Source organism: Globicephala melas, chromosome 3 (assembly GCF_963455315.2).
Source record: "Globicephala melas chromosome 3, mGloMel1.2, whole genome shotgun sequence".
NCBI classification, from domain to species: Eukaryota; Metazoa; Chordata; class Mammalia; order Artiodactyla; family Delphinidae; genus Globicephala; species Globicephala melas.
In genome coordinates, this window is record NC_083316.1 from 117,123,967 (window position 1) to 117,148,417 (window position 24,451).

The 24,451-nt window shown below is 43.4% G+C and overlaps 1 protein-coding gene across 12 annotated transcripts in view; it reads left to right on the plus strand.

Moving 5' to 3' along the window:
- The window catches only part of LOC115849874 (protocadherin alpha-C2), a 171,868-nt gene that overhangs the window by 57,315 nt on the left and 90,102 nt on the right, over positions 1 to 24,451 (plus strand). The window contains exons 1-2 of one of the 12 annotated variants that reach the window (XM_060296311.1): positions 15,278 to 17,795; positions 18,788 to 19,191. The exons of 7 other annotated variants lie outside the window; for them this stretch is intronic. In XM_060296311.1, coding sequence (XP_060152294.1) covers positions 15,369 to 17,795; positions 18,788 to 18,835 — 2,475 coding nt within the window. In that variant the 5' untranslated portion in view covers positions 15,278 to 15,368 and the 3' untranslated portion in view covers positions 18,836 to 19,191. Of the gene's footprint in view, positions 1 to 1,760; positions 4,318 to 8,448; positions 11,781 to 15,277; positions 17,796 to 18,787; positions 19,192 to 24,451 lie in introns of those variants that run through there. 4 more of the 12 variants (XM_060296313.1, XM_060296304.1, XM_060296306.1 and 1 more) reach the window with 4 other exon arrangements.

Here is a 24,451-nt window from a genome sequence, read left to right on the forward strand (position 1 = left end):
TCCAGTGGTTAAAACTCTGCGCTTCCACTGTAGGGGGTGAGGAGTTTGATCCCAGATTGGGGAACTAAGATCCCACATGCTGCATGGTGGGGGGGGGGGAAAAGAGTAATGAACCCATAGGTTTATTGGTATACTGTAGTAATTAGCTATATGATAGCCTTGGAACGTAGGAGCTTTAAAAACTATCTCTCATATGTACTTAATTAGTGAAGGAATTCTTTTTGGGTTTTTTTTGCCCTGGACGCGCAGGCTCAGCGGCCATGGTTTGCGGGCCCAACCGCTCCGCAGCATGTGGGATCTTCCCGGACCGGGGCACGAACCCGAGTCCCCTGCATTGGCTGGCAGGCAGACTCTCAACCACTGTGCCACCAGGGAAGCCCTGAAGGGATTCTTAAAAGCAAAAATAGAATGGACCTACAGCATGGAGTCGTTCCTAAAGGGAATGAAGTATTTCAATCAGCAAACATGAGGAGGTTTATTTCCTAGTCATGTCTTTTTCTCAAATTTAGCCACCCCCATGTGCTAAAATTTTTCCTTCTCTTCTTTAGGTAAATATGTTGGTCTTGAATTTATGGCTTCCACAATTAATAAAAGAACTAGCTGTAGTTAGAACTGTAAATCTTTGGCATAGATTTAATTATTGAATCACTATTTTAAAATGTGTTTAAAATAAAGACTGTAGCTATTACATAAAATCTAAGATTTCCTTGGGTAAACATTTATAATTTTTTTTAGTAGGGAAATTCAGGATTAAAGTATTTTTCTAAGACAACACTGATAAACTTTATTGCAATCAATAATTATGCAAATTTCAGCATTTAAAAAAATTTGAGTAAAACAAGAAAATAAAATTGAGTGATTAAATAAGATTTAGAATACTCTTGATACCCTAACCTCCTTAAACCCATTCTGGAATAGAATGGGTATAAACAAAGTGACAAATATAACTTGAATTCCTCATCAGTGGGTTTTTTTTGGTGGGGAGTAGAAAGAGATTACTTTTACAAATAGCAATGAATATAATGCAAATTTACACTGTCCTTCAGGTTGGAAACTACAGCATTCACCCTGAGCACATACAGTAATTGAAAAAAAAAACTTTTAAATGAGACAAAGGTAAATATGTTTTGTATTTCCAGGAGTCAGTACTTGGTAAATTCATTAACATCGAAGCAAATACGTTTTTTGGACAAACTGATAAGTAGCTTGCATATGAGCATGGGTTTGAAACAGCCTCAAGTTGAGATGGTAACTTAGAGAACTGGTATTTTGAGTTATCCTCTACACAATTGGACTAAATGTTTAGAATAATTTACATAGTATAAATATTAAGCAATAGAACATTATAGAGTGTTAGCAATGGAGTAAACTTAATAAGGAGCCATTCAAAAATCTATTTCTAAAAGTCTAAAAAACTGTATTGCTAATAACCTACATATATGGATTTTTTTCTTGTTCATATACATAACATAGCGCTCTAATATGTTCTCTTAGATACCCATATCCAAGATAAAACTCTTCTTGGAATTCTAATTTGTAAAACCGAACCACCTTTAAAGAGCTAGTGGTCACACACAAAGAATATATAATGAAAGAATTAAAATTACACACACACACAATGGACCAATATGAAGGAATCACGAAAGAAGCAATATAAGTGAAAGTACAAACGATAAACACACTTCCACTTTAAGCCACAGGATGTCGTTGTTCTCCAAGGAGAGGATTGTTTTAACCGGAAAAAAAATAAATAAATAACGATTATTCTCGCACCAGAAAGGCTCGCCACTGTTCCGGTGCTTTATAGACTATAAACACACCCATATTGTTAAGATCAGCTGGGATATCAGGAACAAAGACTCAGAAGGAAGGTCTCAAAAGGACTACATATTTCTACTCATGAAGTGTTTATTTACTAACCAGAAGCGAGTCATGATGTTAACTTCAGGACCAGAGGGGCAGGGAGCCTGGCTCCTGCTTCACTCGCTTCTGCTCCTCGCAGCCTGGGAGACAGGGAGCAGCCCGGTCCATTATTCGGTCCCCGAGGAAGCCAAACACGGCAGCTTCGTGGGCCGCATCGCCCAGGACCTGGGGCTGGAGCTGGTGGAGCTGGTGCCGCGTCTGTTCCGGGTGGCGTCCAAAGGCCGCGGGGACCTTCTGGAGGTAAACCTGCAGAATGGCATTTTGTTTGTGAATTCTCGGATCGACCGGGAGGAGCTGTGCGGGCGGAGCGCGGAGTGCAGCATCCACCTGGAGGTGATCGTGGACCGGCCGCTGCAGGTGTTCCATGTGGAGGTGGAAATAAAGGATATTAACGACAATCCGCCTGTATTCCCAGCGACCCACAAAAATCTCTTTATTTCCGAAACTAGGCCTCTTGACTCTCATTTTTCACTAGAGGGCGCCTCCGATGCAGATATCGGGGCCAACGCTCTGCTGACTTACAGACTGAGCCCCAATGAGTATTTCTCTCTGGAAGTACCGACCAACGACGAGCAGGTAACACCGCTCGAACTAGTACTAAAAAAACCTTTAGACAGGGAAGTCACTTCAGAGCTTCTCTTGGTGCTCAAAGCAACGGATGGGGGCAAACCTGAGCTGACAGGCACTGTACAGTTAAACATCACAGTGCTGGATGCAAATGACAACGCCCCAGTGTTTGACAAAGCAGTTTATCGTATAAAATTACTGGAAAATGCAAGAAACGGTACACTGGTTATTAGACTTAACGCCTCGGATTTGGACGAGGGTTCAAACGGCCACATTCTTTATTCCTTTGCAACTGATGTCTCCTCTAATACAGAAGCCTCTTTTCGCATAGATGCAAACAGTGGAGAAATAAAAGTGAATGGAAAAATAGATTTTGAAGAAATTAAATTATGGAAACTTCAAATAGAAGCAGTTGACAAAGGAAACCCCCCAATGTTTGGTCACTGCACAATCTTGATAGAAGTCTTGGACATCAACGATAATGCCCCAGAGTTGCTAGTGACGTCACTGTTGCTTTCTATTCCAGAGGATGCTCCACCGGGGACTGTCATCGCTCTAATCAGTGTAACCGACCATGACGCCGGTGGCAATGCGCGGGTGACCTGCTCACTAACACCCCAAGTCCCCTTCAAACTGGTGTCCACCTTCAAGAATTACTATTCGCTAGTGCTGGACAGCGCCCTGGACCGAGAGAAAGTGTCGGAATATGCTCTAGTACTGATCGCGAGGGACGGGGGCTCGCCTTCTCTGTCGACCATGGCCAGCGTGTCCGTGGAGGTGGCCGACGTGAACGACAACGCGCCCGCGTTCGCGCAGCCCGAGTACACGGTGTTCGTGAAGGAGAACAACCCGCCCGGCTGCCACATCTTCACGGTGTCGGCTCGGGACGCGGACGCGCTGGAGAACGCGCTGGTGTCGTACTCGCTGGTGGAGCGGCGGGTGGGCGAGCGAGCGCTGTCGAGCTACGTGTCGGTGCACGCGGAGAGCGGCAAGGTGTACGCGCTGCAGCCGCTGGACCACGAGGAGCTGGAGCTGCTGCAGTTCCAGGTGAGCGCGCACGACGCGGGCGTGCCGCCTCTGGGCAGCAACGTGACGCTGCAGGTGTTCGTGCTGGACGAGAACGACAACGCGCCCGCGCTGCTGCTGCCCGGGCCGGGCGGCGGGGCGGGCGCGTTGAGCCAGCTGGTGGCTCGGTCGGTGGGCGCGGGCCACGTGGTGGCGAAGGTGCGCGCGGTGGACGCGGACTCGGGCTACAACGCGTGGCTGTCGTACGAGCTGCAGCCGGCGGCGGGTGGCGCGCGTAGCCCGTTCCGCGTGGGGCTGTACACGGGCGAGATCAGCACGACGCGCGCCCTGGACGAGGCGGACGCGCCGCGCCATCGCCTGCTGGTGCTGGTGAAGGACCACGGCGAGCCGGCGCTGACGGCCACGGCCACCGTGCTGCTGTCGCTGGAGGACAGCGGCCAGGCGCCCAAGGCCTCTTCGCGGGCGTCGACGGGCGCCGCTGGCGCGGAGGCCGCTCTGGTGGATGTGAACGTGTACCTGATCATCGCCATCTGCGCGGTGTCCAGCCTGTTTGTGCTCACGCTGCTGCTGTACGCGGCGCTGCGGTGCTCGGCACCGCCCAGCGAGGGCGCGTGCGGGCCCGTGAAGCCCACGCTGGTGTGCTCCAGCGCGGTGGGGAGCTGGTCTTACTCGCAGCAGAGGCGGCAGCGGGTGTGCTCTGGGGAGGGGCCGCCCAAGGCAGATCTCATGGCCTTCAGCCCTAGTGTCCCTCCAGGTTCGAGTTCTGGAGATATTGGAGACCAACAGGAATTTTGCGAGAATGTAAGTACAGTAATTCTGAGATGTATCATGCCTCTTAATGTCAATCACATAGTAGTTCACTAACAAATTACTGTTAAGTCCATTGCTTCAGTTATTTGTTGTCTTTTTCTTGCGATGGTTTTTTCTAAAGCACAATGGAAGTACAGCCATTTTTATTACTTTTCACCACAGTCTTCTTGAATATACGGGGAATATTATTTAGTTGGAGAAATAATAATAATAGTAAAAATGAAATAGACTGCTAAAGCTTCCTGTAAATGAGCAAGGCTAAGTCAGCCAGGAAGGAGACAAGGATCACTGATGGGAAATGGAGGATGTGGGTGAGGCTCAAATCTTCTACTTCTCAATTTTGCAGCAAGTTTATTCTTCCTATTCATTTTCTTATTCTATTTGGTGTCCTCTACGCATTATGTTTATGCATTCAAAATTACCCTAATAATTCATAATTTGGTTTTTTGGGGTTTATACATGTGTACATTCTTACCTTCCTATAATCTATAAGCTTGTGTATTACTGACGGGCATGGGCTGTTAAGGTGGCCTCATTTTATAAATGATTTTGTTTCTTTATAATCAATGACATGCTTCTTTGAGAAAGTAGGTAGAATTTTAGCCTTTCCTTTGGGGATGATTTTACTTTTTTTGTCTTTAATCCCCTCATAATTTAAACTTATTTTCTTCATAGTCTTCAGCTGCTTCAGATAGACAACTTAAAATTTTTTCTAATGTAATGACAATTTTGCTAGTTGCCTGTTGAACGCATTGCTGCTCTCCTCCACATTAATTTCTGCTCTCTTCTAATTTATTTGGAAAATTTATTTGAGCATTGACCATACTTATATTTCTTCCATTCATGGTACCTGTAATGAGGCTGTATGAAAATATTTTAGAGTGGGAAATTCACACTTCTTTGTGCTTTGAGGTTCAAAAGGGTCTTCCCATATAGGGGAATTGTGATACTTCTGCCTGTATTCACCAAGATGCCTGGTCTTCAAAATAACATTGCTCTAAATAATTTAAGCATAACAATCATGGAATATATATAAAGGCATTTCCATTTGACAATGGTGCTGTTGATCGCATTTCAGTATTTAACATTGTGTACTCAAAATGTTTTTAACATTGAGTACTTTAGATATATTGATACAAACTCTTTTTTTGTCTCAATGCTATGTTCATGTGAATTGTTTTCTTTAAAGATATCACAGAGAACTTGAAATTAGAGCTGTAAGGGTGTGAATCAAATAATGTGGAAGTTTATTTTGTTCTTTTTGGCTCAAATGTACAAATTAGAGATTCTTTAATTGTACTGAATGGAGAAATAAATTATATATGATATATTTACATATGGGAGGAGAACCACGTTATAGATAGGGTAAAGTTAATAGAAATTCTGAGAAGGCTATTTTCTACCTAGAATGTAGGGTGACTTCCATGAAGATGAACATTAGGAAATCTTCAGAAAAGGAAAAGCCATATCCTAGTTTATGGTACTGGAATTTTCTTCATTGATAGCTACAGAATAGAACAAGAGTAAACATTGGTCACTAATTATAATCAACCACCACTATTTGAGATATTTCTATTTGTAAGATATGGCATGAAGGGCTTAAAATACATAATTTCATTTAAGTCTTATAACAACTTGTAAAGTACATTTGACTATCCAAGTTCTAAAGATTAGATAAGAGATGTTGAGATGTTTATCTATCTTGTCCACTGCTATCCAGCTAGTACATGATGGAGATGATATTCAAATGCATATCTCTTAGATTTGAGAGCCATTCTTTAATTTATTGTAGAACTTTGTAGAGTAAATCTTTTATCTGATGAGGCATAGTTCTGGCTAGGAGAATCAAGCACAAGCTGTATACAGAGTAATCCTCCTTTCTGTTTTGCTTAGAAAAACCCTTCATGATTATCTTCATGGTTAACTTTGTACAATATCATAACTGAGATAGGAATTAAGATTTTTTTATGTTTATTTTTTTATGTTGCTAAGTGATTTTTTTTCTCAGAAGTTTCATGGACATCATTATCATTTGTCTTAGTGCCACATTGAGATAGGTTTTTACATTATTTGATCGGTAAATAATTAAGAGTTGTCTGCTAAGGACTATTGATCAGTTGTTTGGAAGTGATATAAATAAGCAGAATCATTTAATATATGAGGAAAATCAGAAGACTGAGGTCTGCAAAGTTCTTGCAGAACACCAAAGCCAAATAATACATGTGGAAATGACCTTGTTCTTTTTACACTGTGAATAAGAATAATGTTTTGACAAATATAAGCGGTAATATGATTATTTCTTGGATCCTGAACATCAGTGAAGGATCAATAATTGTTTCCAAAATTGTATACTTCAATAACAGCTTTAAAGGTGTATATTTCTCATGAAAATCTTTGAAAGTGTGTGGGTCTTTCAAGATTCAGCCTCCTTCAATCTTGTTGTCTGAGAGATTTGTGCCAATTGAACAAATGATCTGTGATCAAATAACTGTGTATACTCCAATAAGCCATGATAGCACAGAGTGAACATCACTGCGTATATTCTACAGTTTTGTAGACAGTACTTCCAATCTGTTAATTTTGAAGAACCTACTGGGTTTCCAAGAATGGCTTCAAGATCTATTTCTCTGTTTAATGTTTTCAATAAATAGTAGTACTAGACCTATTATGAAATAATAGTGGATGATGAGGACTGGTAGAACATTAAACCATGCACTCCAATACTTGACTATCAAGACATACAGCTGGAATTTAAGACTAACCAGATTGATTTAGAAAAGGTCAGGCACGAAGTTCCTTAGCCTTTTCAATCAATCTTACAAAATCAATGTTAACAACTATATCGATGTGACTTCTTGGCATTAGCCTATTGCCGGATCTCAGGCCCATCCCCAAAGATGAGTTCAAAGATATCATAATCTATTCTTTAGGAGCTAGCTGAGATAGTGATATCTGAAATAGCACAGCCAAAGTGCAAAAGTCGTGTCATTGGTTCATAAAATATATCAAACTCTTTTACGAATTGGTGTTCATCCAATGTCACTTTATATACTTGCAAAATACCACATTTCTGGAAAGTAATTCCTAAATTAACAACTGGTTTTAATTCAGACATGTAATATCATCATCTCCCTTGGGTAAACATTCTCATGTTTATTTCTCTGCCTTTAAAGACTCCACATTGCATATAACATCTCATTCCCCAGTTTCCATAATGAAGTGGTTGGAGGCCTGTTGCTTCTTTCTTCTACAAAATAAATCTGACAGGCCTTGAACATCATGTTAAACCTACTGTTATCTAGCCTAATGTTATATTTTGAAAAGAGGCTCATATGAGTGGTTGTTTCATAGATGCATAACAGAATTCAGTGTCATAAAAGGTGATGAGCCTGCTTTGTTTGTTTTTTAAGAAATAATTTTTAATTGTCTTTAAAAAGAATTCTAGCAGAATAATAATATTGGGAAAAGAGTAAATTTGAAAAAAATGAAACAAGGTTTGAAATTAGCAATAGAATATATGTATGTGTTCAAGATAAAGGAAAATATTAACATACAAATAAATATACTAGTACTTTTTTCATTGTAATATTTTTAGATTCGACATGAACCATTAAAACCATACAACAAAATACTCAAGCTAGAGTGATACTTATTCTGAACCACTTTCTACTCTAAACTTCCACTGTACCCTCTTTTTTCCTCCTTAAATCCCAAGGTAATATGAAAAGATGAAGGACATGTAACTAAGTTACAACTTCAGGCAATGAAAACTCACATCAACAATTCTGATTTTCTAGTTGGTATTTTATGAAATCGAATTTCCATTAGTGCTAATGGAAGTAATATGGAAGGTCATTTAGCATTTGGTTGAATTGTTTGATTATTTTCTATGATTTTTTAGCACAATATTAGGCACTTAGAGGCAATGTGATTAGAAATCATTTCCCTTGTTTTGGATAAACTTACAATCTCAAACCCAAAATTCTTTTAAGACGAAATAGGTCAGCTATTTTCATGAATATGACTTGATAGATATACAAAAGCCAACGTTGGTGAGTGGAAATACCAATATGGCACAGAAATTTTCATGGTGATTTTTATTTCATTGAATGGTAAAAAGTTCATTCTATAGTTAAAAGACTACTTCTTTCATATATTGACACTATTACATAAAGTGTCATTTTGATATCTCTTATTATACTGTTAGCAATGCAACTTACATGAGAAAGCATATATGCCAAATATGTTTCATCTACATCAATAGACTTTTCTCTTATGAATTTTATGTTTTAAACTACCAAATTTGAAATATATTTTTGTTTTTCTTGTTGTTCTTCAATGCATATAAAGTTGTTTGTAACAGGAACACAATTAAATATAAATAATGATAAAGAATTAGAACTAATAAAAATATAAGTAGAAAGCAAGTGCACATAGATAAAAACACAATATGCAGACTTAAAGACTAAAGAAGTGTTATTAAAACTTCAAATTTGTCTTTGAGTTTCCTAGCAGCCAAAGTAACAAGGGTGACTAGAAGTAAAACAATTCAAATTTGATATTTTTATATGAGGAAATGTTTGAGTTTATTTTTTCATAATTTTTTCAATTGTAAAACTCTACATCAAACATAGGAACAAATATTTCAATTTGATGTTAATCAAGAATAAAATGCCATTTTCCATATACCATCAGTTTCAATATGACTTAAAATCTGATTTTTATTCCACAAATAAGCACTTTGGAAATATGATTTGGGGGGTAAAATAGCTTGAAACACGTGAACTTATTTTTTTCTCAAGTAAAATTCTGTGGTGTTGGATGTAGTGTACAATACTCACAATTTCAGGCACAAGGTGTCGCTCTTTACTTGGAGGAAATAGTTCATTCAAGGGTTGGTCTGAGCAGCCAGGAACTCCGCATTTAAAGACGCCATCATGCCGGATGCTACCGTTAAAGGATCCTTTGAAACTTCTCAAAAATTCAGTAAGATTTTTAACCCAAAACTGGAGTCTATGGTACTGTAAATGTAAAGAATCTTATTTGGGAAGTCAATGTATGCAATGTTCGCGTCTGAAAGAAGGGGATTGGACACTGGGCGACTGCTGCTGTCGCTTCTGCTCCTCGCAGCCTGGGAGGAGGGGAGCGGCCAGGTCTACTACTCCATTCCCGAGGAGGCCAAACACGGCACCTTCGTGGGCCGCATCGCCCAGGACCTGGGGCTGGAGCTGACGGAGCTGGTGCCGCGCCTGTTCCGGGTGGCGTCCAAAGGCCGCGGGGACCTTCTGGAGGTAAATCTGCAGAATGGCATTTTGTTTGTGAATTCTCGGATCGACCGGGAGGAGCTGTGCGGGCGGAGCGCGGAGTGCAGCATCCACCTGGAGGTGATCGTGGACCGGCCGCTGCAGGTGTTCCATGTGGAGGTGGAAGTAAAGGATATTAACGATAATCCACCGGTGTTCTCTCTCAGAGAACAAAAGCTGCTGATTTCTGAATCTAAGCAACCTGACTCTCATTTTCCTCTAGAGGGAGCTTCTGATGCGGATATTGGAGAGAATGCTCAATTGACCTACAGACTAAGTCAAAATGAGCACTTTTCTTTAGAATTACCAACAAATAGTAAGCAGACTAAAAGGCTGTCACTTACATTAAAGAAGTCTCTGGATAGAGAGAAAATTGCGGAACTTAATTTACTATTAACGGCTGCAGACGGCGGGAAACCGGAGCTCACTGGCACTGTTCATCTCTTCGTCCGCGTCTTGGATATTAACGACAATGATCCGGAATTTGAACAATCAGAATACAAGGTGAGATTGATGGAAAACGCAGCTAAAGAAACTCTTGTGATAAAGTTAAACGCCACAGATCAAGATGAAGGAGTCAACGGGGAGGTGACATACTCCTTGATGTCGATTAAGCCCAATGGAAAACGTTTATTTACACTACATGAAAACAGTGGAGAAGTAAGGGTCAATGGAACTTTAGACTATGAAGAAAACAAGGTTTATGAAATTGATGTACAGGCTACAGATAAGGGGAATCCCCCAATGGCAGGTCACTGTACAGTCTGGGTCGAAATCTTAGATGCCAATGATAACGCCCCTGAAGTCACTGTGACTTCCCTGTCTCTTCCAGTGCGGGAGGACACTCAGCCAAGCACGGTCATTGCGCTGATCAGTGTATCTGATCGCGACTCTGGTGCCAACGGACAGGTGATCTGTTCTCTAACGCCCAACGTCCCCTTCAAGATCATGTCCACGTTCAAGAACTATTACTCACTAGTGCTGGACAGCGCCCTGGACCGCGAGAGCATGTCTGTCTATAAACTGGTGGTTAGAGCGCGGGACGGGGGCTCGCCTTCCCTGTCGGCCACAGCCAGCCTGTCCGTGGAGGTGGCCGACGTGAACGACAACGCGCCCGCGTTCGCGCACCCCGAGTACACGGTGTTCGTGAAGGAGAACAACCCGCCCGGCTGCCACATCTTCACGGTGTCGGCGCGGGACGCGGACGCGCAGGAGAACGCGCTGGTGTCCTACTCGCTGGTGGAGCGGCGGGTGGGCGAGCGAGCGTTGTCGAGCTACGTGTCGGTGCACGCGGAGAGCGGCAAGGTGTACGCGCTGCAGCCGCTGGACCACGAGGAGCTGGAGCTGCTGCAGTTCCAGGTGAGCGCGCGCGACGCGGGCGTGCCGCCTCTGGGCAGCAACGTGACGCTGCAGGTGTTCGTGCTGGACGAGAACGACAACGCGCCCGCGCTGCTGCTGCCCGGGCCGGGCGGCGGGGCGGGCGCGCTGAGCCAGCTGGTGGCGCGGTCGGTGGGCGCGGGCCACGTGGTGGCGAAGGTGCGCGCGGTGGACGCAGACTCGGGCTACAACGCGTGGCTGTCGTACGAGCTGCAGCCGGTGGCGGGTGGCGCGCGCAGCCCGTTCCGCGTGGGGCTGTACACGGGCGAGATCAGCACGACGCGCGCCCTGGACGAGGCGGACGCGCCACGCCAGCGCCTGCTGGTGCTGGTGAAGGACCACGGCGAGCCGGCGCTGACGGCCACGGCCACCGTGCTGCTGTCGCTGGAGGACAGCGGCCAGGCGCCCAAGGCCTCTTCGCGGGCGTCGACCGGCGCCGCTGGAGCGGAGACGGCGTTAGTGGATGTGAACGTGTACCTGATCATCGCCATCTGCGCAGTGTCCAGCCTGTTTGTGCTCACGCTGCTGCTGTACACGGCGCTGCGGTGCTCGGCGCCGCCCAGCGAGGGCGCGTGCGGGCCCGGGAAGCCCACGCTGGTGTACTCCAGCGCGGTGGGGAGCTGGTCTTACTCGCAGCAGAGGCGGCAGCGGGTGTGCTCTGGGGAGGGGCCGCCCAAGACAGACCTCATGGCCTTCAGCCCCAGCCTTCCTCCCGGTCTGGATAGAGAAGTCGGAGAGGAAAGGCAGGAGGCAGGATCAAATCAACCTGGGCAGGTGAGTTCTATAGATTCCCCCCTTTTGAAGTCGCTGTTAAAATTTTTTAAATTCCAGTTTGTTTCAAAAAACATTTTAATGATGCTCTATACTTTGAGTATCATTTTAAAGAACAACGTTTGTTCGTGAAATGCCAGTGATACACATATACAATTTTAATCATATGAGGTATTAGGTTGTTTAGCCAATAAATATCCTATTTCTCCTAATGTTTTGTTAGAACATGTTTAAGAAAATGTAAGAATGACGTTCCTGTTATTTGATCTGTGTCACTTCATTTCAACTCTAACACTAAGTAGTGTAGATAATCACTGTGGATTATTTCAATTTTACTTATCCTCTTTGTTTTTTAACAGGCTTTTGTCTTGATATTTTCACATTATTAGATCACTGACTTTTCTCACTTCAGGCTTGTATCAAAATTTTGACACTCTGTTAATTTGTTTTGAAGGGGTTTTCCTTTCTTTTTCTATGGTTTTAAACATTTATTGTCCATTGAATAATCTTTAGTTTTTCCTCTACCAATAAGATAAAACCTGTTTCCATATTACTTGCAGTAAAAAAATGCAGCCTTTTGTTCTAGTATGCTTATTTCATTGAAATAATATAACTAAAAGTTCTGTCCATTTTTAATTTTGTTCCATGAAGTGGGGAGAGATTTATGTACTATGTACTGAAAGAGAACTTCCAGGTTTATGCTTCCAAAGTAATTAGGCAAATAAAATCATTCATATTCCTCAATCAAGTTATTCAAATTTGCTAAAGGCATGCATATAGGATTATAATATCTGCAATATATGCTAGCTGGCATTATTTCTTATGTTTCTGGATTTATGTGGAAAGAAGAAGTTAACTCTGTCAAAGTGAAGCCTATTGACATTTATCAATTTCATTCATCTCACATTTTAAAATTGAACTATAGTTGATTTACAATGTTGTGTTAATTTCTGCTGTACAGCAAAGTGATTCAGACATATATATATATATATTTATATTCTTTTCCATTATGTATCATAGGATACTGAATATAGTTCTCTGTCAGTCCCGTTTTTTTATGCATTCCGTATATAATAGCTTACATCTGCTAACCTCAACTCCCTCATCTAACATTTTAAATTCCCTATCTTTAAATGCTTTATCGCTGGTGTTTGTAAAATTTTCTTTCCATGTGGTTTAACCACATCTGAAGATTCTAGCAAAGATCATTTACCTCTAGGTCATCCTTCTAATTCAGTGGTTCTTAGCCACTTGTAGGATGGTGGAATCACTGACCTATTTGAGAATCTGATGAGAGTCATATATGGCCATTCTCCCCTTAAAATTACACAGCATACCACTTAGCATAATATTCAAGGATCCCATGCTGAAGCTCATTCTTGGACCTCTGTTTATGAAACTTTGTTTCTCAATATTAATTGTCTAAAAACATTCTTTATTCCAAATTAGGCAACAAGAATAAAATATGAAATATTTCAGACTCAAAAGTGATTAAACCATCATATCACTTATGAAATTTTGTAAATATAAATACATGTGGATGTTAGGTAGGACATACATTATAACCCATTTCCCAATGAAGTTCTTGGAATGACTGAACGTCATTTAAATTTAATAAAATGAAATTGGAATTTTTTTTACATCTTTATTGGAGTATAATTGCTTTACAGTGGTGTGTTAGTTTCTGCTTCATAACAAAGTGAATCAGTTATACATATACTTATGTTCCCATATCTCTTCCCTCTTGCATCTCCCTCCCTCCCACCCTCCCTATCCCACCCCTCCAGGCCGTCACAAAGCACGGAGCTGATCTCCCTGTGCTATGCGGCTGCTTCCCACTAGCTATCTGCCTTACATTTGGTAGTGTATATATGTGAAATTGGAATGTTTTAAGTAAAGGTTAAAATTTTGCAAATCATTACTTTTACACAGTACATAAGTAATCAATGCACATTTTAGATAATTCCAAATTATGTGGATTAATTTCTATGGTACAAATTTAGTGTCTTTTATACTTATTTTTAATTTCAGGATTACATTCTATGATGCAAAATTGTAATTTCATCCTATTTTGTAATTTGGTTGTTTAAGTATTAAGCTAAATTTAGATGTTCCTATCTGTTTAATAATTTAATTATGTCTAACAGTGTGTGAGGACTACCTACACACTACAATAAGGTTGCTTACCAATTATGGTACATTGACTATTTTTGAAAATGGAAGATATAAAATGAAGAAGCTTGATGGTGATAGACAATTTAAATAGTCCAGTAGCATCAAAATTCAAATATGTTTTTCATTAATTAAGAGCCAGTGTGGTAGTTGATTTAAGTTATTTTATACTTGTAGAACCATTCTTGGTTATTATTTTCTGGTTCTATAAAGATTTAATTTCTCAGTTTCCTTTATTATATGTAAAAGGAATGGTGATAACTTATTGGTTTAAAGATTTTGATTTGAATTTAAATGAGCTTATAAATAATATATTTACTTGTTCACAACTAGCTGTGGGATCTTATCTGTGTTTTGTTTTCCCTTAAAGCTGGTCTTGAATTAATGAATAAAATTATGAAGTCTTTTTATTCTCCCTTGAATCATAGTCACCATTGTGATTTTCTGAAGAGAAGCATATTCCGTGTAACTACTAACTGGCCTGAAAGGAAAGATTTAGATGGAAACTAAATGGTCATTATGAAGTTCATATTTTTTTGACTTTTGTCAATGAGATTGGGCTCCAAAACATTTCACGTGATCTTTTTCATATTAGTGCTCTACTGCCACTTCAGAATACTATGAAATTTGGAGGCTTTGATTCAACATTTTACAGGAAAATCCTTTACTCCTGCTAGAGTAAAATATTCCAGAATCCATACCGAAGCTTCATTTTTTCAACATATTATGTGAATGAGGGCAGTTGTATGAAAAGTAATCACATTTGAGTATCAAGGAACCGAAAACATCTTCCATATTTATGATGAATTATAGTATTCACCAGGTTTATGAATAAAATAATTTATATGAATGAAATATTTGTTTCTTTTCCTTTACTAGATGAGGGAATTCTTGGCTTTCTCCTAAAGTCTTAGAATGAAGTGCTTTTGAAGGATAAAAATCATTACAAATGTGAATTGTAAGCAATATAAGGGCAGAGGTGATGTATATTATTCTTTATTTTATTGGCCATGATAGCTAAGGAGTAGGTTCTGACATGCCACATTTCAATGATTATTTTATGATCGACTTTGAAGCAGACTATTTTTAAAACTGAAGTATAATAGAATTATTGTGCTTTGTTACAAATATCATCTATATTAAATAAATAGGCATTTACAAATGATCCATGAAAATATCCAAAAAGTCGAAATAGATTTAAAGTGAACCAAAAAGTGGCTAAACCAAAAAGAACCTCAGGATCTTTCTTGTACTTACATAATCAGTCACATGATGTCGCTGTACACTCAAAAGGTGAAAAGGGAAAACTTTCTCCACGCCCAGATTTCAACCATCCACAGAATAATCGACTCCATACTGACAGGAATGCTGGGTAAATTTTACTAAATATATACTTACAGAAGGGGAGACTGGTCATAAATGTTGGCAGGCGAGCTATCTCTTAAAACTGACAGTCTCACCTCAGAGATCTCTTTGTCTGCAATGGAGTTTTCCTGGCGAGGAGGCTTCGAAGCTCGGCGCCTGCTGCTCTCGCTTCTGCTCCTCGCAGCCTGGGAGACGGGGAGCGGCCAGGTCCATTATTCGGTCTCTGAGGAAGCCAAACACGGCAGCTTCGTGGGCCGCATCGCCCAGGACCTGGGGCTGGAGCTGGCGGAGCTGGTGCCGCGTCTGTTCCGGGTGGCGTCCAAAGGCCGCGGGGACCTTCTGGAGGTAAATCTGCAGAATGGCATTTTGTTTGTGAATTCTCGGATCGACCGGGAGGAGCTGTGCGGGCGGAGCGCGGAGTGCAGCATCCACCTGGAGGTGATCGTGAACCGGCCGCTGCAGGTGTTCCATGTGGAGGTGGAGGTGAAGGACATTAATGATAACCCGCCGGTGTTCAGAGGAGAACAAAAGGTACTTATTTCTGAATCTGCTCCTCTGGACTCTCGTTTTCCTCTAGAGGGCGCTTCCGATGCGGATATCGGCCTAAACTCTCTTGTGACCTATAGGTTAAGTCTAAATGAGTATTTTACTCTTAAAGTAATAACGAAAACCGATAAAAGTGTATTGCCTGAACTCATTCTTCGGAAGTCATTGGATAGAGAAGAAATGCCAGAACTTAATATATTGCTGACCGCTCTGGATGGCGGTAAACCCGAACTAACAGGATCTGTTCAGATTCAAATAACCATCCTGGATGTTAATGACAACGCTCCTGAGTTTGATACGCCTGGCTATAAAGTAGTGCTGTTTGAAAATATCCCAAACAACACCAGAGTGATTCAACTAAACGCTTCTGATCTAGACGAAGGACCAAATAGAGAAATTTCCTATGGAATCAGAATGATTCTGCCAGTGAGTGAGAAATGTATGTTTTCAATAAATGCAGAAACAGGTGAAATTAGGATTTATGGTAAACTGGATTTTGAAGAGAATAATGAGTATGAAATTCAGGTTAACGCTATTGATAAAGGGATTCCTTCTATGGCAGGTCACTGCACGGTCCTGGTGGAAGTTCTGGACCTGAATGACAATACCCCCGAGGTAATGATCACTTCGCTCTCGCTCCCAGTGCGAGAGGACGCTCAGGTGGGCACCGTCATCGCCTTGATCAGCGTGTCCGACCGCGACTCCGGCGCCAACGGGCAGGTGACCTGCTCACTAACACCCCAGGTCCCCTTCAAGCTGGTGTCCACCTTCAAGAAGTACTATTCGCTGGTACTTGACAGCGCCTTGGATCGCGAGAATACGGCGAACTATGAGGTGGTAGTGACAGCGCGGGACGCGGGCTCGCCTTCCCTGTCGGCCACAGCCAGCGTGTCCGTGGAGGTGGCCGACGTGAACGACAACGCGCCCGCGTTCGCGCACCCCGAGTACACGGTGTTCGTGAAGGAGAACAACCCGCCCGGCTGCCACATCTTCACGGTGTCGGCTCGGGACGCGGACGCGCAGGAGAACGCGCTGGTGTCGTACTCGCTGGTGGAGCGGCGGGTGGGCGAGCGAGCGCTGTCGAGCTACGTGTCAGTGCACGCGGAGAGCGGCAAGGTGTACGCGCTGCAGCCGCTGGACCACGAGGAGCTGGAGCTGCTGCAGTTCCAGGTGAGCGCGCGCGACGCGGGCGTGCCGCCTCTGGGCAGCAACGTGACGCTGCAGGTGTTCGTGCTGGACGAGAACGACAACGCGCCCGCGCTGCTGCTGCCCGGGCCGGGCGGCGGGGCGGGCGCGCTGAGCCAGCTGGTGACGCGGTCGGTGGGCGCGGGCCACGTGGTGGCGAAGGTGCGCGCGGTGGACGCGGACTCGGGCTACAACGCGTGGCTGTCGTACGAGCTGCAGCCGGCGGCGGGTGGCGCGCGCAGCCCATTCCGCGTGGGGCTGTACACGGGCGAGATCAGCACGACGCGCGCCCTGGACGAGGCGGACGCGCAGCGCCATCGCCTGCTGGTGCTGGTGAAGGACCACGGCGAGCCGGCGCTGACGGCCACGGCCACCGTGCTGCTGTCGCTAGAGGACAGCGGCCAGGCGCCCAAGGCCTCTACACGGGCGTCGACGGGCGCCGCTGGCGCGGAGGCCGCTCTGGTGGATGTGAACGTGTACCTGATCATCGCCATCTGCGCGGTGTCCAGCCTGTTTGTGCTCACGCTGCTGCTGTACACGGCGCTGCGGTGCTCGGCGCCGCCCAGCCAGGGCGCGTGCGGACCCGGGAAGCCCACGCTGGTGTACTCCAGCGCGGTGGGGAGCTGGTCTTACTCGCAGCAGAGGCGGCAGCGGGTGTGCTCTGGGGAGGGGCCCCCCAAGGCAGATCTCATGGCCTTCAGTCCCTGTCTTCAACCGTCAGGAGAAGATTGTTTAAGTCCTTCTAGTGAAGTAAGTCCTTGATATCTTTCAAGTATATTAGTCATTTTGAACTTTTCGTGTATTAGACCAACTTTTCAAGTAATATTAAATAATGGGATAAAGATGAAATGGAAGCCATGGATCTCCACATTAAAAATTTTTCTCATTCTATAATTTTTCATATTATCTATGAATGGTTCGCCTTGAAAGATATAAGTACGTTTGAGTAAAAACTGTCTAGGTTCTGATAACTCAAATTTATTTTTAATTTGTACTTAATTTCATGATTAAAGAAAATTTGCAAGGTTAGTGCAGAGAGTTCCCAGATATCATTAACTGGATTCCTTTACTGCTCTTTATGTGCATAGGCTTGTAAAATAGCCTTGTTGTCCACCAATCTAATTCCAGTAAATCTCCTTTTGAGTATTATAACAATAATAAAAATTATGTTATTATTGCTAAGATGAATAATTTTATGTTATTCCCATGGAGTGCCTTCTTTCTTTCAATTGGGATTGGCTACAGTATTGTTCTTATTTACATAAATATAATAACATTAAAATATTATAATATCCATCTAAAGCAGGATACACCTTATTTTTTATTTTTTATTTTTTGCGGTACGCGGGCCTCTCACTGTTGTGGCCTCTCCCGTTGCGGAGCACAGGCTCCGGACGCACAGGCTCAGCGGCCATGGCTCACGGGCCCAGCCGCTCCACGGCATGTGGGATCCTTCTGGACCGGGGCACGAACCCACGTCCCCTGCATCGGCAGACGGACTCTCAACCACTGTGCCACCAGGGAAGCCCCAGTATACACCTTATAATTGGTGGTTTATAATAATTTACTTGCCTTTTTTTCTTGGTAGCACACAAGTAATGGTGCATCTTACAATTAATAACATTTCTTTGATTCAATAAAACATAAGAGTACTTATTGGTCCCCTATTATTTTCCAGGACCTGTTCTAGGATCTTTAATTGTATTATCTTATTTAATTATCATATCACTCTTATGGTGCAGGTACAATATCTATCATCGGAATTTTACTTTAAGAAGTCTGAAACTTAAGCCACATAGACTGTGCAAAGTGGCTCAAACTCAGTTTTGAAGGATCATCAACTCATTATGGCATACTACTGCTCTGACACAATTATCAGGTGAATCTTCTAAAGTGCATTTTACACCTTGTAACTTTCTTCCACACAAAGCCTTTCCATAGTGTCTTTTAGTGAGAGGGAAAGAAGCAAGTAAAGAGGGAGATACTGAAGATGAGACAGGCAGAGAAAGAATGAAGACAAAGATGGAAAATATGAAAGAGAATAGAATAGAGAAAAAAATAAGAGCATAGGGTTGGCCATAAAAGTGGGGTGACTTTTCCTTAGTAGGGAATGAGTAATAGAGAATATAAAGAAAAATGTTGACATAAGAAGAGAACCATTGAGTTCATATTTGATGACTTTTATCTCTGGGTAAATCATCTGAGAAACAGGTTGTGGGAATGAGACTGGGAATTTGAGAAGAGAGAAGAAAATATGGAAGAATCTCTGTAGGCAGGAATTATGAATTCACTTGAGGGCTCAAGTGAGGTAAAGGTGAGAGTAAACTTGTAGAGAATATAGTAATCCTGGTTAAGTGACTAACACACTGAGAAGCTCAGTAGAAGGAATGGAGAAAACTGATAGTTAGGCTGTGTGTTGGAAGCTAAAGAAAATGTTAGAGGGGTGCTATAAGTAGGTGTGTGCCTTTAGGGTGTCTGGAAGGGCATGTTTTAAATGGTTGACTGTGTAGTCTAGGTTAGGTGGAGAGATAAATGAGACAGGTAGGGCCTGATAGACAAGAACAATTAGAACCAAAAAACGATTCCCATTATAAGAGTAAAGGTATGTTAATAAAAGTAATGGAGCAATGAGGAGGATGAGGGTGAGAGAATACCAAATGCTCTACTCACATTTTCAGAGGGGAGCAAAGATTCAGAAATGAACCCAACTCTTATTTCCTGCAGAGTTGTGCACAAAACAGGCAAGAGAATTATTGGGGCTATGTTCTTTCTTTCCTAGCCCTATTTGGCCTGGATCTTGGTAACTTGGTAAAGATAGGTACAGTATTAGATAAAAGTAAGAGCCCCTTCCTTTCTTCCTTGCTAGAGATGTGTTACCATCTGTATCTACCTGTTGTTACTTGGAAAATCAGTCAGTTTAAATGATAGTAGGACTTTCTCCAGTGATGGTGTAAGATACGGAGAAAGAAGAGGGAAATTTAACCTATTGGTAGTAATTTCATTTCTAGCAAATACATAATATACTAGTTCTTGGCACGTTTTATACAAAGAGAATCCAGAACTTTAAAGAATCGTTATATCTAAATGGTCTACATTGTGTGTTTATGTACACACACACGCACATACAAACTCATACGCACATTGATGGACATTTCCTTCGAATACAAATATTTTATCCAAATTTCACAGTCATATTTGGGGGAATTTATAAATATTGTGTTTATTTAAAATCTTGTATATCAGTTACCGAATTTCCACATTCATCTGTTTTATTCTTATGTGATTCGTTATGTTTCCATTTTGAGTCAAGGGAGTTGTGTGAATAGGTCTCAAAAATATTACAGGAAAAGGACATTCCCACCCAAATCTACAAAGCTGTGCAGAACTAGAGTCTGAGTTCTAAAAGCAAATGTAGAATATTACCTCTTTTTACAAATTCTGCACCACGTTTTACACATGCAAAAATGTACTTGTGGAAAGATGGAACTCATAAACCAATTTCAACTAGCATCCAGTGCTGAGCAGAATACAGTGATTTACTGTTGCTGGAAAGAAAAACATTTAATCTTCCATTACGTATTTGCAATGAAAAATGTCACGAAATGCAAGAAAAAAAAAACCCTACATCAACCGAAAATATGGACCGAGTCATTTTTACACTTACACATTCATGCGCATGGTGTCGCTCTTCACTGAGAACAATTCCTCGAAGAAAGCGCCTCCCCTCTTTCCTCCCCGCAGAAAATTTGGCAGATAGTGGAAAACCTCTAGTGAATTCTCCCGCAATAGAAGCCCGTAAAATTAGACCTTGAGAGACATTTGAGGTAAGGTAGTCTATATACTTCAGATATCTCTGAAGGCTTTTGAGTGTACCATGCTGTCTTCCTGGAGAGGAGGCCCAGGAGCTCGGCTTTTGCTTCTCTCGCTTCTGCTCCTCGCAGCATGGGAGGCGGGGAGCGGCCAGGTCCACTACTCGGTTCCGGAGGAGGCCAAACACGGCACCTTCGTGGGCCGCATCGCCCAGGACCTGGGGCTGGAGCTGGCGGAGCTGGTGCCGCGCCTGTTCCGGGTGGCGTCCAAAGGCCGCGGGGACCTTCTGGAGGTAAATCTGCAGAATGGCATTTTGTTTGTGAATTCTCGGATCGACCGGGAGGAGCTGTGCGGGCGGAGCGCGGAGTGCAGCATCCACCTGGAGGTGATCGTGGATAGGCCGCTGCAGGTGTTTCATGTGGAGGTGGAAGTTACAGATATTAACGACAACCCGCCTGTGTTCCCTGAAAGTGAAAAAAGAATAATCATTGCTGAATCTAGACCTCCGGAAACTCGGTTCCCACTAGATGGCGCATCTGATGCAGATATTGGAGTAAACTCCGCCTTGACCTACCGAGTCTATCCCAACGATTATTTCACTTTGGACACACAAAACAACCGGGAACAAACGTCTTCGTTATCACTTGTGTTAAGGAAATCATTGGACAGAGAGGAAATTCAGGAACATAGTTTATTATTGACAGCTAGTGATGGAGGCAAACCCGAGCTGACCGGCACAGTTCAGCTGCTGATTACAATCCTGGATGTGAATGATAACGCCCCAGAATTTGACCACTTAATTTATAAAGTGAGAATGTTAGAGAATGCAGTTAATGGAACATTAGTGATCAAACTAAATGCCACAGACTCTGATGATGGTACAAATGCAGACATAATCTACTCATTTAGAAGACCTGTATCGCCTACAGTATTACATGCGTTTTCCATAAATCCCAGCAGCGGAGAAATTCGGACAAAAGGTAAATTGGATTTCGAAGAAAAGAAATTGTATGAAATATCCGTGGAAGCAATTGACAAGGGGAATATTCCAATGGCGGGTCATTGTACCATTTTGGTGGAAATAGTAGATATAAATGATAACGCCCCAGAAGTTACCGTCACTTCTTTGGCTCTTCCGGTGCGAGAGGACGCTCAGGTGGGCACTGTCATCGCCTTGGTCAGCGTGTCCGACCGCGACTCCGGCGCCAACGGGCAGGTGACCTGCTTCCTGATGCCCCACAGCCCCTTCAAGCTGGTGTCCACCTTCAAGAATTACTATTCACTAGTGCTTGACAGCGCCTTGGACCGCGAGAGCGTGGCGAACTATGAGGTGGTAGTGACAGTGCGGGACGCGGGCTCGCCTTCCCTGTCGGCCACAGCCAGCGTGTCCGTGGAGGTGGCCGACGTGAACGACAACGCGCCCGCGTTCGCGCACCCCGAGTACACGGTGTTGGTGAAGGAGAACAACCCGCCCGGCTGCCACATCTTCACGGTGTCGGCTCGGGACGCGGACGCGCAGGAGAACGCGCTGGTGTCCTACTCGCTGGTGGAGCGGCGGGTGGGCGAGCGAGCGCTGTCGAGCTACGTGTCGGTGCACGCGGAGAGCGGCAAGGTGTACGCGCTGCAGCCGCTGGACCACGAGGAGCTGGAGCTGCTGCAGTTCCAGGTGAGCGCGCGCGACGCGGGCGTGCCGCCTCTGGGCAGCAACGTGACGCTGCAGGTGTTCGTGCTGGACGAGAACGACAACGTGCCCGCGCTGCTGCTGCCCGGGCCGGGCGGCGGGGCGGGCGCGCTGAGCCAGCTGGTGGCGCGGTCGGTGGGCGCGGGCCACGTGGTGGCGAAGGTGCGCGCGGTGGACGCGGACTCGGGCTACAACGCGTGGCTGTCGTACGAGCTGCAGCCGGCGGCGGGTGGCGCGCGCAGCCCGTTCCGCGTGGGGCTGTACACGGGCGAGATCAGCACGACGCGCGCCCTGGACGAGGCGGACGCGCCACGCCAGCGCCTGCTGGTGCTGGTGAAGGACCACGGCGAGCCGGCGCTGACGGCCACGGCCACCGTGCTGCTGTCGCTGGAGGACAGCGGCCAGGCGCCCAAGGCCTCTATGCGGGCGTCGACCGGCGCCGCTGGAGCGGAGACGGCGTTAGTGGATGTGAACGTGTACCTGATCATCGCCATCTGCGCGGTGTCCAGCCTGTTGGTGCTCACGCTGCTGCTGTACACGGCGCTGCGGTGCTCGGCGCCGCCCAGCGAGGGCGCGTGCGGGCCCGGGAAGCCCACGCTGGTGTACTCCAGCGCGGTGGGGAGCTGGTCTTACTCGCAGCAGAGGCGGCAGCGGGTGTGCTCTGGGGAGGGGCCGCCCAAGGCCGACCTCATGGCCTTCAGCCCCAGCCTTCCTCCTTGTCTGAGTTCTGCAGAGGTAACAGGTGAAATAGAACCAGATTCAGAACAGTTGAAAGAGGTGAGGTCGTATTTGAAATTTTCTTACTGTTTTAGCCCTCCTCACCGTTTTCTATTTAAGATTCTTCAATCTCAATTTTAAGATCGTTCTTTAATTTTGCTCATCATTATGGTATTTCATGAGTATTACTGAGATCATTAGTTTCATAATTCTTCAGATTGAAATCTTAAGGCAAAAGCCATAATATTGTTCATAATGTTAATAATTTGTTTTTGTTGTATTCTTAATAGTTTTAAAGTATTTATTACCTACATAAGCATTTTCAAGAAACTCCACATTGTGAGTACTTGAGCATTTAGAAAACTTTTGCTTTAATGAGGCTAACCATAATTAAACACTTTAAAATCTCTTTATTTTTGAAATTTATTCCTCTACCCACATACAGGTTTTGTTTTGAACAGTGCCATAACTTTTAACATAACATCTTTTTAAAGGTGCATATTTCTTTCTTTTTAAAAAATCTTTTTTTGTTTGCTCCCTCCTCATTTTCCTCTAGACACGTCACTGTTCCCCTGTCTGATAACCAATATGATTTCCTTTAACATTTTTTTGTTCAGTTAATTATTCATCCACATGCATATACCTGGTGGGGTTTTTTGTTATTGTTTCTTTTGGATAATTTATTAGAAGAGATAATGCATTTTACATTTCTCAGTCACCAATACCTCGTGGAAATCCCTACAAATCTGGCGCTTTTAATAGCTGTGTAGTACTCCACACTCCGGATGTATCATTTTTTAAAAATTAATTAATTTATTTATCTTTTTATTTTTGGCTGTGGAAGTCCCAAATAATTAGCTTTTATCTTCCATCTATACCACAAATATTTTTCCTCCTATATATTGATTTGTTTAGGGTATATCTTGCCATATAAAAGTGTTTAAAAATTTCTCTGTTTTCCTGTTATGGATTTTAAGGTCTCTAGGTTTAGTTAGGAAGGTCTTCCTTTTAGATTGAACATTCATTAATTAAATTCATTTAACAAACATTTGTTTTTAAATTTAATTTAAAAAATATAATTTACATATAATACTATATTAGTTTCAGATGTACAACCTAATGATTCAATATTTGTATATATTGTGAAATGATCACCACAATAAATCTACTTAACGTTCATCAGTATACATAGTTACAA